This window comes from Crassostrea angulata, chromosome 6, assembly GCF_025612915.1.
Source record: "Crassostrea angulata isolate pt1a10 chromosome 6, ASM2561291v2, whole genome shotgun sequence".
Lineage (NCBI taxonomy): Eukaryota > Metazoa > Mollusca > Bivalvia > Ostreida > Ostreidae > Magallana > Magallana angulata.
Window position 1 is genome coordinate 39,775,494 of NC_069116.1, and position 13,957 is coordinate 39,789,450.

The window sequence follows — 13,957 nt, forward strand, 5'->3', positions numbered from 1 at the left end:
CATTTTATGTAAAAAGTTCTTGGCGATATCTGGTTCTTGAGCTGTTTTTTTCTTTCCTGGGGGGAGGGATAGTTTTGAACATCCTTGTACATAGAACCATTTTAACGAGGCCTTGTACTCTCAGTAGGATGTAACTATCTATTTCTTGCGTCAAAACAAGTAAAAATGACGATGATTTCAGGCTAAATATACACTTATTGTTTAGTCTTCACTCGACAGTCAGACAAATCTTGTTGATTTCAAAGAGCCAATACTGGTGTGGCATACAGTGAAATAGACAAACCTACGTCGCATTGCCGATTGACACAGCTACCAATAGTCTCTTGTTAAAATGGTTCTATAAGTATCAATAGCTTTTACAAACTAGTTATGATTATACAATTAGAATTTAACAACTGTTTCTCCTCTTGGATTGGGAGGGGGTTAGATGTTAAGTTAGTGAAGCTAAATTTTGTTTCACAGTTTGTAAATAACGACGTTTTTTTATTCAAGGTAACCAAGGAATGTTCTGTATCTTCGTGACAATTTTCATGACGATACATGCCTGCATGTAATTACGTGTACCCTGCGGCATATTTTGATTTAAGACAGAGCCACTGTTACATGAATCCCGTGAAACCAAAGTACTGAAAGTACTGAAATTTGGTTGTATGCATTGCACACTTCTGCGTTTGAAATAAAACATTGGCTTACTTTATAAATAAACTTACTAGTATTTTAAATACATAAAAGAAATGTTTTTTTTTTATTGAGAAGTACATATAATGTGTTCTCAGGTCAGATTGAAGAGGCATCAAAAGATACCAAACCGATCAAACTGCAGTTACATGTGTAATTGCTACATTTGATATATACGAAAGTTTAAGAAATAATTTATTTCCAAGAAAATAAATCCCAGGGAAAATGCTTTCTTAAATGTGTGATATAAATACGTTCGGTCACTGTATTTGCATTTTTAGAAACATATGAGAGAAGATTATGTGAAAGCATTTATTTCTATTAAATACAGCGTAAATACTTCATAACATTATAAGTGTTTAGTTTAATAATTTTAAAATGAATTTAGAATAGATACACATATCAACAAAAAACAAACAAGCAAATACTCAGGTGTATAAACGGTGGACACAATGTCTTCCGTTTTAGATATCCGTACGCGGCACATATCAGTAAAAATTGACTGGGAACTGCATTTTGATAAGTTTGATTGAATTATGAAGAAAATATAATACTAGTTAATGCTAGAGAAATCTAAATTTGCAGCATTAATAGTTATGAATCAAGACTTACATGCTAATTGTATAATGGTCAACAATTAATGAACACTACTAAATGTTTACAATTTTAAACAATTATCGCTTAATTAAAAAAAAAAATCAACATTCATTTCATGACGGGCTATTAGTATTCTCTGCGCTGTTTTTAAGTACCTGTATGATTAGTACGCTCGATCAAGCGACTTGACATGTTATCATAGTGGAAGAATAGAACCATTTTTAAAATTTTTCTTTCTTAAAAAAAAAAACTGTTTGGAATAATAAATGTTTTCACGGATACTTTCACAAACAGCTAGATAATACAAACCCTAGTGATGAAATGAACCAGCTAGCCTATTTGTATGTTTGAAATGTAGTGAAAAAGAAGATAGCTGTATTCTTGTGATGTCAAATTCTCAAATGTGAATAAATATACATTGTCCAAATGACATACAATTCTTTTTAATGTGAATTTCAAATGAAGCGATTTTTCAATTGATAAAGATCGAACCGCCACTACAACATTCAATACCGATCTGACCGATTTCACACAAATTGCATTTACGTTCTTCTTTGGGACATTTTCGCTAAAAAAAAAATCTTCAGATTTTACATACCGAGTCCAACGTTAAAACACAAACAAGAACAGTTAAATCGCGGGTGAGTGTATGTAGAACGTTTCTCCATGCGGGTGGTTTTATACATTTTTAAAGTTTGCCAATATTTTTTTCATAAGACGGTCTAAAGTATATGGATAATACGACCTCATTCATCTTCTTAGATATCTTGATTAATGATATGCTGCAATTACTTGATACTGTGATAAAAATTCAAGTCAGTCTAGTCTAAAGATTGATTAATAACTTAACTCAAGCTAGGTAAAGAAAAATTAAAATAGGGAAAAAATAGGCATGAGAATTGAGGGTTTATTGCATTGTGCAATTTCTTCCATTTTCCAAAACTTAAAATTTGTAAAATAAAAATGAAGAGAAAACCCATTAAGAAACGTATTGCCAAATAGAATTTTGTAAAAATGCTAATCAACTGGATGATTAAAACAAATTATAAATCGAAACACACCCACATTCACCCTTTGTCACTTTCAAGACTTCGATTTCCGTATCGCCCTCTTTTAAACCGTTTGACATTTTGTATGTGTAAACACTGACTGTTTTGTCACAGATGAACGGGGCTTGACATTTTGACAACACTGGGCAAACTAGATGAGACGATCCCTGGATAACGTGCCTTAACAACTACATGTGAAGGGCTTTAGATTTTTTTTAATGAGGATGGAGTAAGTGGTTTGTTTATAAAATTTATTATTTTTGCGCTACTTGCTACACCTATTGAAAATCATACACACTTATTTAGACAGTGATGTGCCTGTTCTTGCTATATATTTACCATGTAAACATATAATTGTAAAAGTAAAGGCACGCCCTTGCATTTTTTCATACAATTTTTGGTTTTAAAATTATTTTTGATAGAAATAAATTAATTAGATGTCCAATAACGTAACAAAGATATTAACACGACTTTGGCTTAATTGGACAACATCTCGCCCAGGATAAAGCTTAGCAGACACTCAAAATAGGACATTTGAGCAAACATTTCATGTCGCGATAAACTGTCCTTAATTTTTGTTGAAGAGCTTGTGGTTTTTTTTTTAAAGAACAAGTGCACTGATGATATAGAGTATGGGCCCGTTTTCAGTGCCATTTTTATGTAGAAAATATCATCAAATTGGTTTTATCGTAATATTTAAGCACTGATGGTTACTTCTGATTTAAATGCACGCTTAACTTCACAAAAATTAGCATATATTTTAAACAAATAAGGATTGTTAGATGACTATAGATAATCTTTATCCGGAAAAATCGTACTGAGCCTACTTGAAATCAGAGGAAGGAGACATTGAATCAACATTGTTCTGTTGGTGGAGCGTTTTCTGAATTATACTGTCTTATTTTATTTCTGGAAAAAATATCAAATAAAGCTTTGAAGTTGCATATAAGAAAAGTGATCAAACAAACATTCTTGACCAAACAAAGGCGTTTGAAAGCGATATGAAACGTGGCAATGTTTTATAGTGAGAACATTTGACAAAAATCAACGTGGATAGAACCCACGTCACTATTTAAAATACTCATAACACGTAGGTTCAACATAGGTCCTAATGCATGGATATTGGAAAGCCGCAAATTCCCCAGATTTTGAATTCACTATCATTGATATTAATCGTTGAGAACGTGAAGCCGCATATTAGATGCAGTGAAATTTTGGAGGTTTGTTTATACAGCCAGGTATCAAAAGGACAGATACCCTGACGAGATAAATACCCCGGGGTATTGGAATTCACCTTATCATACTATGTACATAATTATAGTCTTAAAGGGGCATGGTCACGATTTTGGTCAAAAATTATTTTCCGATTTTAACATTTACAATGCTTCAAAAAGGCATTTTTAATAGGCAACTGAAATTTGAGTGTCATTTGTTGAGTAAGAAGCGAGTTATAGAGCTTGAAATTCTTCGTTATGTAAACAAAGCGTTTGTTTACATTTTGAATGTTGAAGTAACAATTTCAAATTTAAACCTAAAACGAATGTATTAAACATTAGGAATTGTTTATCTATGCTGTAAAAAATAAAATAAAAAGATAGACAAATAAGCTGAAAAAAGATTTTTTACTGGTATATTGAACCTATGTAAAAAAAAAAAAAAAACAGAGCACGAGCCTTGACAAAGAATTGTGAGCCCTTTGTCTTACATATAACTCTAAGAGTGACTCTCAAATTTTATATTTGATCATTAGAAATGCATTTCAAAAGCATTGTAAAAAATAACATAAAAATAGAATTTGATCACAATCGTGACCATGCCCCATTAAAGTCAATATATTGAGCGCGACGTTGTTCAACTTACTGTGTATGTCAAAATATTGCACAATATTACCAATTTTTTGAAGTTTAAGAATGTTTATTCTAAGTCAACACTGCTCGAATATTGACTGACCAAAATGATTAAAGATCAGAGCATTCTTAATCAAAATCTATACTGGTCAAAATTTCTAACGCCCTATAGTTTTTTTTATTATTTAGAAAACTCAACTGAATGTCTTAAGTCATTGCCACTACCAACTGCTGTTAAAAGTGTTCAACTGTTCATGTCTAAATTTTTTTTATATATCGAATTAGTAGTTACTGGACCATGATCGTATATGTTGAAAAGCATGGGACGCGTGTTCGATATGTTTTTAAAACGACTGGACTCGATCGATTCCCTGCATTTAACTGCTTATAAAAAAGATTAAATTTTTTGAGTAAAATGCGGTGCATGTTTGCCCAAGATCAGTTGACGTGGTCCAAACAGAGCGCGGTTCGCGTTAGTTTGTTTCCTTTCACAATATTTGCTCTGTTTACTTTTAGCCTTTAAAAATGATATCCTGTACAATAAAACAGCTATTTTAGATCCATAATATTCCTTACAGATTGCTAGATGTTTTAACAGATATCACAAAATTATTTTAAGGCTTGACCGAAAATCTAATGCAACCGGAAGTGTTGAAGACCTATTATGCAGACCAAAACGTCATTTAACGACACGTCAACATGAACGCTTTATAAGGAAACATTTCACCTCTCTAATAGACACCGCATAACAAGCGCAGCTGCACGGCACATTATAGAACATATTCATGGCCTGTATGGTTAGGGCGAGATAAATTCAATAGTGAAACAGTTCCTCGGCACCCGAATTTCGCAGAACTAAATCACATAAACAAATAAAACTACCTTCCACAAGGTTTTATTTTATTCAATTGTGAGATTGCTATGAGATGCTGTTATGTAAGGGCAAATTGGGAACATACGAGATGCCAATGTTGTGATTTTTATATCGTAGGGTACCTGTACCTTTTTGATTTTTCATAGAGTTTGATTGCATTTTTAAAAAATGCTTTGTTTTCTTCATTCTTTATATTTAATTATTGTCATGGTCCAAATAATTAGAATTAGGAACAGTGAAATACAAAAACTTGCGTGAGGAAATTTTGACTAGTGTATGAACCCTTTTTGTTTTGTGGATCACAGGACAATGTGTCGGCTTATAAACATCTCAAAATGATTTTTGCCTGTTTCGTAAACAAAAAAAATACCTTTCTGCAAAGGAAACAACTTTACTCCTTTTATATTTACTTAAGACATGCCTCTTAAATAAAATGTATGAATGGTTTAAAAAACTTTTAAATCGATTGGACTGCATAAATTCTTTGGACGACCGTAACAAAAAACTCGATCCCAAGTATAGAGGTCATGTTGCTGTAAAATGGGTTTAAATTTTATAAACCAAATTCTTCCTCTGCATATAAGAGCGTCCTTGGAAAAATCGGTTTATCTCATGATTATCAAGCCACTGATGTTATATTTTCGATGGACAATTGACAATGTAACGCTCAATAGCATGCGATATTTATTCGTACTTGTTTGAGCAAGCCTTTAATCATTGATAATATGAGTCGAAAGTTCTTTCTCTCTCCCCCCCCCCCCCCGACCATCGTTCTGAAATGTTGCTTCAGGTTTGGAATAGTTTACGATGTTCTTGCCAAATAAGCACAAATTTTACCGATCTATCCGTTTTGTATAGTTGTGTTCATAGATATTAACAAGCTATATCTTGAAATTTTTTTATCCATTATGTTTTAATACATTTATAAAAAAAAAATTAAATTTATATAATCACATATCATAATCGCTATATTCACAACATTCTTTGTCACTTTTATCTTGTTGTTACATATGTAAGAGGCTAAATGGCCAATAAATTAACTGTCAGATCTTTCTTAAAGTTCTGCAAATTTTATTTTTTACCATAATCAATAATAAGTTAAACCAAAACTTCCTAATAATCCATCTTTTTAAAATTTTGAATATTTACCTATATTATTTTTTAATACAAAGCACTTGCTGTAAACCAACTTTTATTCGCGGCGACTTTATTTCGCGATTAACTGTCAAAGATGGTGAGACGAAGCGCGTTATTTAAATTTTTTCTGCAATGATCGCTACATGTACCTTTATAACTCGCATGGATCATCAAAGAAAGCTTTTCATTGTTAAATTTTATATTTACATTTTTCTTTAAACAATTTAATAAGTGATTCTAAAAATTTTTGTTAAATTAACAAATTTACTGTTATGGTACATCTGTACATAAGCTAAAAGAAACAGCCAAATCGTCTCCTATGGGAATTTGAGTCTGACATCATTATGATTATTTCGTGCAGTCCGTGATGTTTCCTAGATCGGTGTAGGTAAAATTTCGACCAATCGACAAACGGGGCGTATAGATTTCAGTCCTGTCAGTTTCTGAAGAGCTATGAATTAGCAATAAGTTTCTGTAAGAAATAGATGGGATCGTACTCGGTAGATGTAAATATGAAATGGGATTTACTTTGCTGTTATGAAATCGTAGCTTCATTCAAACAGGGAATGACGTGGGCAGTTTTAAAAATACGTGTACATGTAGTTGTAGTATGTGGTTCTTATATGGAAAAATTAAACATAGTTATTTGCTATGCGGAATTTTTTGTCGAACAAAATTATAAAATTGTTTCGCCCTGCTACAGACGTTTCATGGATAATAAAAAATTCAAAGGAAAATGAAAATGAAATGAAAAGGAAAATGAAAGCAAAAGCAATAAAATGCTTTCTATGGTGGTTCATATTGCCCAATTGCAATGTATTTATGAAGAAAAAATACCCATTTGTCTTCATACTCGATTTACTTTATGCGAGACCTCTTATTTAAGCCGTTTGACATTTGTGTGTTAAACCACTGACCGTATTGTCACAGGCAGGCGATAGGAACCACATTTTGAAAATGCAAGGGAGACCCCGGAGCATATCTGAATCACGTGTCGTTTTAAAATTGTGCCACGGACTTTATATTTTGTATTTCTATGTATATCTGTTTATATTAGTCCCCCTAATTGCCATTAAATTATCGTTCACAATAATCACATACATGTAAGTGTAACTTTAACTGTACATAATGTTGTAAATGAAGAATCATAGTGCTTAACATAGGACATTTCCCCATTCTTCAACTTCAGCATCGTAATCAAAGCATACAAACAAAACATTGTCTGCTCTTTACGACCAACGTCATACAGTACAGGATGCAGGATAGGCAGGGCGATACACGTTAACATCCTTTGCAAACCGTTAGATCTAAGCTCTCCTAATTCCTTGGAAGTAGATTTTTTTTTCTTTCTCATTTAAAATATACTCATTAAACCAGAGAAATGAAGCACGTATTGGCCAGCCGATATTACATCAATTGGATTGTACTTTTATATATGCACTCTTGCGAATGTGTTCGAAATGTTTTCTTTATCGTTGTTAAGTATGTAATAAATTCAGAGGTGCTCGAATGAACGTTCAGGAGACTTTACCGAGATTTATTCAGTTCCTGTGAAATTTTGAGCGGAAGTATAAGTGTTTGGATAATATTCTCAAAATACGCAAGTACTGGTCGTTTTTCAAAGCGTATCCTACTTTAGTTTATGTTAAAACATGAAATTCTTTTAATATGTTTGTCTTATTTCACCATTGTGAGTTTTTTTTTTTTTATATTAAACGATAATATTTAGAACAGAATTATCATTCATGTTCAACCACGTGCTGAGTGGTTTAAAATATAAACATTGCGTGGCTTAATAAAATTATATCCATGTTTTATGCTTGTGGTGATCCATACCATGTTTTAAAGAAAAAAAATGGATGTCTGTTTTGCATGAAAACTTGGTATATCGAGTCATTTTCAAGGAACATTCTGCATAAAATAATATTATAGTCTGTTTCACTATTGATGCTATTACTAGGTCAGGTGCGGATCGAAAAATTAATCCTCATGGGGAATCTCTACTTAGCATGCTATTGTTACAACAGCAGAAAAAAACTATTTTTTGTATTTAACACTCTGCCGGATAATTATGCCAGTGCCAAGGTAGCATTTTTGCACCCGCTTAAGCTGCATATATCGAAAAATTCAAATATGCCTTATGAAAGACCATTACTAAAGAGTTAACAACCACCTTTGTTATCATTGTATCTAACCTGTCAGGTGATTTATTTACCTTTCAAAAATAAATTCCTATAGGAAAATAAATTTTCTTATTGGTAAAAACAATATTCCAATAGGTAATTTAAAATTTCCTATCGGAATACAAGAATTTCCTATAGGAATTTCAATTCCGATAGGATTTGATAAATCCGATAGGAAAACTTAATATCCTATAGGAAAACTTTATATCCTATCGGAAAACTACATGTTTAAATCAAATTCCTACAGAAAATACCATTCTCCTTTAGGAAATATAATTCCTATAGGACTTTTTAAAAATATCCTATAGGATTGTCAATATTTCCTGTAGGAGAATCAATTCTCCTATGGGAATTATCATTTTCCGATGGGATATTTATTTTTAAAGGTAAATATCTCACCTGTCAGGTGAAACACACTAAAAACAAACGTAGTTATATACTCTCTACATAATGGTCTATCATTTGGTATACATAAATTTTTCCGAAACTGCAACTTAAAGCTGCTTGGTCCGATTTTATATCAAATTTTATGCACACTTTTAAACGATGGCTATGCTTAGTATATGTATAATAATAGACATTGCAGTGGTTTTACCCGTCAATTATGCCAAATTTCAATGAAGAAAAATACGTACAAAATTTGCTAACAAAACAAACGACATTAAAAGGTACCGCGTTATTTCGCCTCGTGTTAATTTCACCCCTGCCGACGAGACGGGTATGGTTGTATTACGAATTTGACATCGCTTTAAATAAAGGTCAAAATGATCAGACAAATTACAATTAAACATGTGTACGTTTTGTTCGCTAATATTTCCAAAGTCTGCGTTCTTTACAATCGATGCATAGCATGCGGGTTGAATAACCCCAATCATTCGGGGGACCGGCGAAACCAAGCGGTTTCCTTTTCTAAACATTCCCGTGATGCATTTTGGTTTGTTTTTTCGTTTGCCCAAAGAGAAATTATTTTTATTTACTTTGAATATTTCTAACTTTGAAAGGAGACTGATTCTGCTGTTGTAAATAGGAGAAAGTCTATAACTTTCTAAGATAAATGATTTGTATGAAAAAAAAATGATACTGTAATTACAAAAAAATCGGACCAAGCAGCTTTAAGCGGGTTCAAAAATGCTACGTTGGCACTGGCATAATTATCCGGCACAGTGTTATTTTCACATTTATTTCTAGAACACATTTTATCCACCAATTAATGAAGATAAAGTTTAAAATCAATAAACCTCTAGATTTATTATTTGACTATCATAGTACCTAGATTCTATGAACTAGACTATAAACACGAGGCAATATTTTTACTGCGAAACTGAAAGGGTAGAATAAAAAAACCACGTGGTCAAAAATTTAAATGACCATAACATTCGCAGAGGTAATATGTCTTGACATTTAAACACGAGTGACTGTGTTCCCGTTTTGCACACATAAATATCATTAAATCTTCGAGTTCACTGTTTTCAAAACATCGCAGGGCTTGAGTGAGCGCTTCCGCAATACAGCATATTTAATTGAGAAGGTCATTATTCAAAGGACGATCTTTCCAGTGTCTAAATAATGAAAATCATAACTATTACTGAGTATTTATTTGTCATTTTTGTTCATGTGCGATCATCTGCAATGATCGCTACCTTTATAACTCGCATGGATCATCTACAAAAGCTTTTTATTGTTAAATTTTATATTTACAATTTTCTTTTTACATTTTAATAAGTGATTCTAAAAATTATGTTAAATTAACTAATTTACTGTTATGGTACATCTGTACATAAGCTAACAGAAACAGCCAAATCGTCTCCTATGGGAATTTGAGTCCGACATCATTATGATTATTTCGTGCAGTCCGTGATGTTTCCTAGATCGGTGTAGGTAAAATTTCGACCAATCGACAAACGGGGCGTATAGATTTCAGTCCTGTCAGTTTCTGTAGAGCTATGAATTAGCAATAAGTTTCTGTAAGAAATAGAGGGAATCGTACTCGGTAGATGTAAATATGAAATGGGATTTACTTTGCCGTTATGAAATCGTAGCTCCATTTAAACAGGGACTGACGTGGGCAGTTTTTAAAATACATGTAGTTGTAGTATGTGGTTCATATACGGAAAAATTGAACATGGCTGTTCGCTATACGCAATTTTTTGACGAATAAAAAATGTTAAACTTTTTCGCCCTGCTGCAGACTTTTTATGGATAAATAATGAAAAATTCAAATGACAATGAAAGCAAGAGCAATAAAATGCTTTCTATGGGGGTTCATATTGCCCATCGTATTACTGAAGTAAAAATACACATTTGTCTGCAATGCTCATTACCTTCATACTCGAATTAGCCAACAAAAGAAAACATTTTATCGTTAAATTACTTTATGCGAGAACTCCCATTTAAGCCGTTTGACATTTGTGTGTAAAACCACTGACCGTATTGTCACAGGCGATAGGGGCCGCTCATTTTGAAAATGCAAGAGAGACACCGGAGATTATCTGAATTACGTATCGTTACAAAATTGTGCAACGGACTTTATATTTTGTATTTCTATGTATATCTGTTAATATTAGTCCCCCTAATTGCCATTAAATTATTGTTCACAATAAACTCAACACATACATGTAAGTGTAACAATTACTTACATAATGTTATAAATGAAGAAACATAGTGCGTTACATAGGACATTTCCCCATTTCTCAACAAAAAGGTAGCAGTGGTGAATTTGATTGTTCAACATCGTAATCAAAGCATACAAACAAAACCTTGTCTGCTCTTTACGACCAACGTCAAACAGGATACAGGATAGGCGGGGCTGTTCACGTTGGCATCCTTTACAAACTGTTAGATCTAAGCTGTCCTTATTTCTTAGAAGTAGAGGTTGTTTTCTTTCTCATTTAAAATATACCCATTAAACCAGAGAAATGAAGCACGTCTTGGCAAGCCGATATTGCATCAACTGGAAATTTAAAATTGTACTTTTACATATGCACCCCTGCGAATGTGTTCGGAATGCTTTCTTTATCGTTGTTAAGTATGTAATAAATCCAGAGGTGCTCGAATGAATGTTCATGAGACTTCACCGAGATTTGTTCAGTTTATGTGAAATTTCGAGCGGAAGTATAAGCGTTTGGATAATATTCTCAAAATATGTAAGTACTGGTCGTTTTTCAAATCGTATCCTACTTTGGTTTATGTTAAAACATGAAATTCTTTTAATATGTTTGTCTTATTTCCCCATTTAGAGGTTTTTTTTTTATATTAAACGATAATATTCAGAACAGAATTATTGTTCATGTTTAACCACGTGTTGAGTGGTTGAATATATAAACATTGCGTGGCTTAATAAAATCATATCCATGTTTTATGCTTTTCGTGAGCAATACCATGTTTTAAAAAAATAATGGATGTCTGTTTTGCATAAAAAATTAGTATATCGAGTCATTTTCAAGGAACATTCTGCATAAAATAGTATAGTCTGTTTCACTATTGATGCTATTAGTAGGTCAGGCGCGGATCGAAAAATTAATCCTCATTGGGGATCTCTACTTAGCATGTTATCGTTACAACAGCAGACAAAAACTATTTTTTGTATTTTCACATTTTTTCTAGAACACATTTTATCCTCCAATTAATGAAGATAAAGTTTAAAATCAATAAACCTCTTGATTTAATAATTGACTACTAATGTACCTAGATTCTATGAACTAGACTATAAACACGAGGCACGATTTTTACTGCGAAACTGAAAGGGTCAAATAAAACCACGTGGTCTAAAATTTAAATGACAATAACATTTGCAGGGGTAATATGTCTTGACATTTAAACTGTGTTCCCGTTTTGCACACATTCATATCATTAAATCTTCGAGTTCACTGTTTTCAAAACATCGTAGGGCTTGTGTGAGCGCATCTGCAATACAGCATATTTAATTAGGAACTCATTATTCAAAGGACGATCTTTACATTGTATAAAATAATGAAAATCATAATTATTACTAAGTATTTTATTGTCACTTTTGTTTATGTGCGATCATCTGCAATGATCGCTACCTTTATAACTCGCATGGATCATCTAAGAAAGCTTTTTATTGTTAAATTTTATATATACAATTTTCTTTTAACAATTCAATAATTGATTCTAAAAAGTATGTTAAATTAACTAATTTACTGATATGGTAAATCTGTACATAAGCTAAAAGAAATAGCCAAATCGTATCCTAAGGGAATTTGAGTCCGACATCATCATGATTATTTCGTGCAGTCCGTGATGTTTCCTAGATCGGTGTTGGTAAAATTTTGACCAATCGACAAACGGGGAGTATAGATTTCAATCTTGTCAGTTTCTGTAGAGCTATGAATTAGCAATAAGTTTCTGTAAGAAATAGAGGGAATCGTACTCGTAGATGTATATATGAAATGGGATTTACTTTGCTGTTACGAAATCGTAGCTCCATTTAAACAGGGACTGACATGGGCAATTTTTAAAATACATGTAGTTGTAGTATGTGGTTCTTATATGGAAAAATTGAACATGGTTGTTTGCTATACGCAATTTTTTGACGAACAAATTTTTTCACCCTGCTACAGACTTTTTATGGATAATAAATGAAAGATTCAAAGGAAAATGAAAGCAAAAGCAATTTTATGCTTTTTACATGTATGGTGGTTCATATTGCCAATTGTATTACTGAAAAAAAAAAATACACATTTGTCTGCAATGCTCATTACCTTCATACTCGAATGAGCCAACCAAATTTACTAAATGCGAGACCTCCCATTTTGAGCCGTTTGCCGTTTTTGTGTAAAACCACTGACCGTATTGTCACAGGCGATAGGGACCTCACATTACAATTACATTAAAATAGACAAGAGAGACACCAGAGATTATCTGAATCACGGGTCGTTTGAAAATTGTGCCACGGACTTTTTTTTTGTATTTCAAAGTACAGCTGTTAATATTAGTCCCCCTAATTGCCATTTAATTATTGTTCACAATAAACACATACATGTAAGTGTACATATAATTGTAAATGAAGAAACATACTGCTTTACATAGGACATTTCCCAATTTTTCAACATAAAGGTAGCAGTGGTGAATTTGGATGTTCAGCATCGTAATCAAAGCATACAAAGAAAACCTAGTCTGCTCTTTACGACCAACATCAAACAGGATACAGAATAGGCGGGGCGGTTCACGTTGGCATCCTTTACAAACTGTTAGATCTAAAGCTGTCCTTATTTCTTAGAAGAAGTAGAGGTTTTTTTTCTATCTCATTTATTGCATCCATCGGAAATTTTAAATTGTACTTTTACATATGTCTTGAGATTTAAACACGTGTGACTGTGTTCCCGTTTTGCACACATTCCTATCACTAAATCTTCGAGTTCACTGTTTTTAAATATCGTAGGGCTTGTGTGAGCGCATCTGCAATACAGCATATTTAATTGAGAAGGTCATTATTCAAAGGACGGTTTTTTTCAGTATCTGAAATCCAAAATAAAAAAAATCATAATTATTACTAAGTATTTTATTGTCATCTGTGTTCATATGGTTCCATTATTACAAAATAGGTGTCCAAAATATTAGCATATGGAAAAA

General features: G+C 32.5%; 1 protein-coding gene across 3 annotated transcripts in view; it reads left to right on the forward strand.

Annotated features, from left to right (window-relative positions):
• Nucleotides 1–13,957, forward strand: part of LOC128189656 (glutathione hydrolase 1 proenzyme-like) — a 37,909-nt gene that overhangs the window by 1,684 nt on the left and 22,268 nt on the right. The window contains exon 1 of one of the 3 annotated variants that reach the window (XM_052861350.1): nt 2,439–2,553. The exons of 1 other annotated variant lie outside the window; for it this stretch is intronic. In XM_052861350.1, coding sequence (XP_052717310.1) covers nt 2,543–2,553 — 11 coding nt within the window. In that variant the 5' untranslated portion in view covers nt 2,439–2,542. Of the gene's footprint in view, nt 1–2,438; nt 2,554–11,488; nt 11,509–13,957 lie in introns of those variants that run through there. One more of the 3 variants, XM_052861353.1, reaches the window with a different exon arrangement.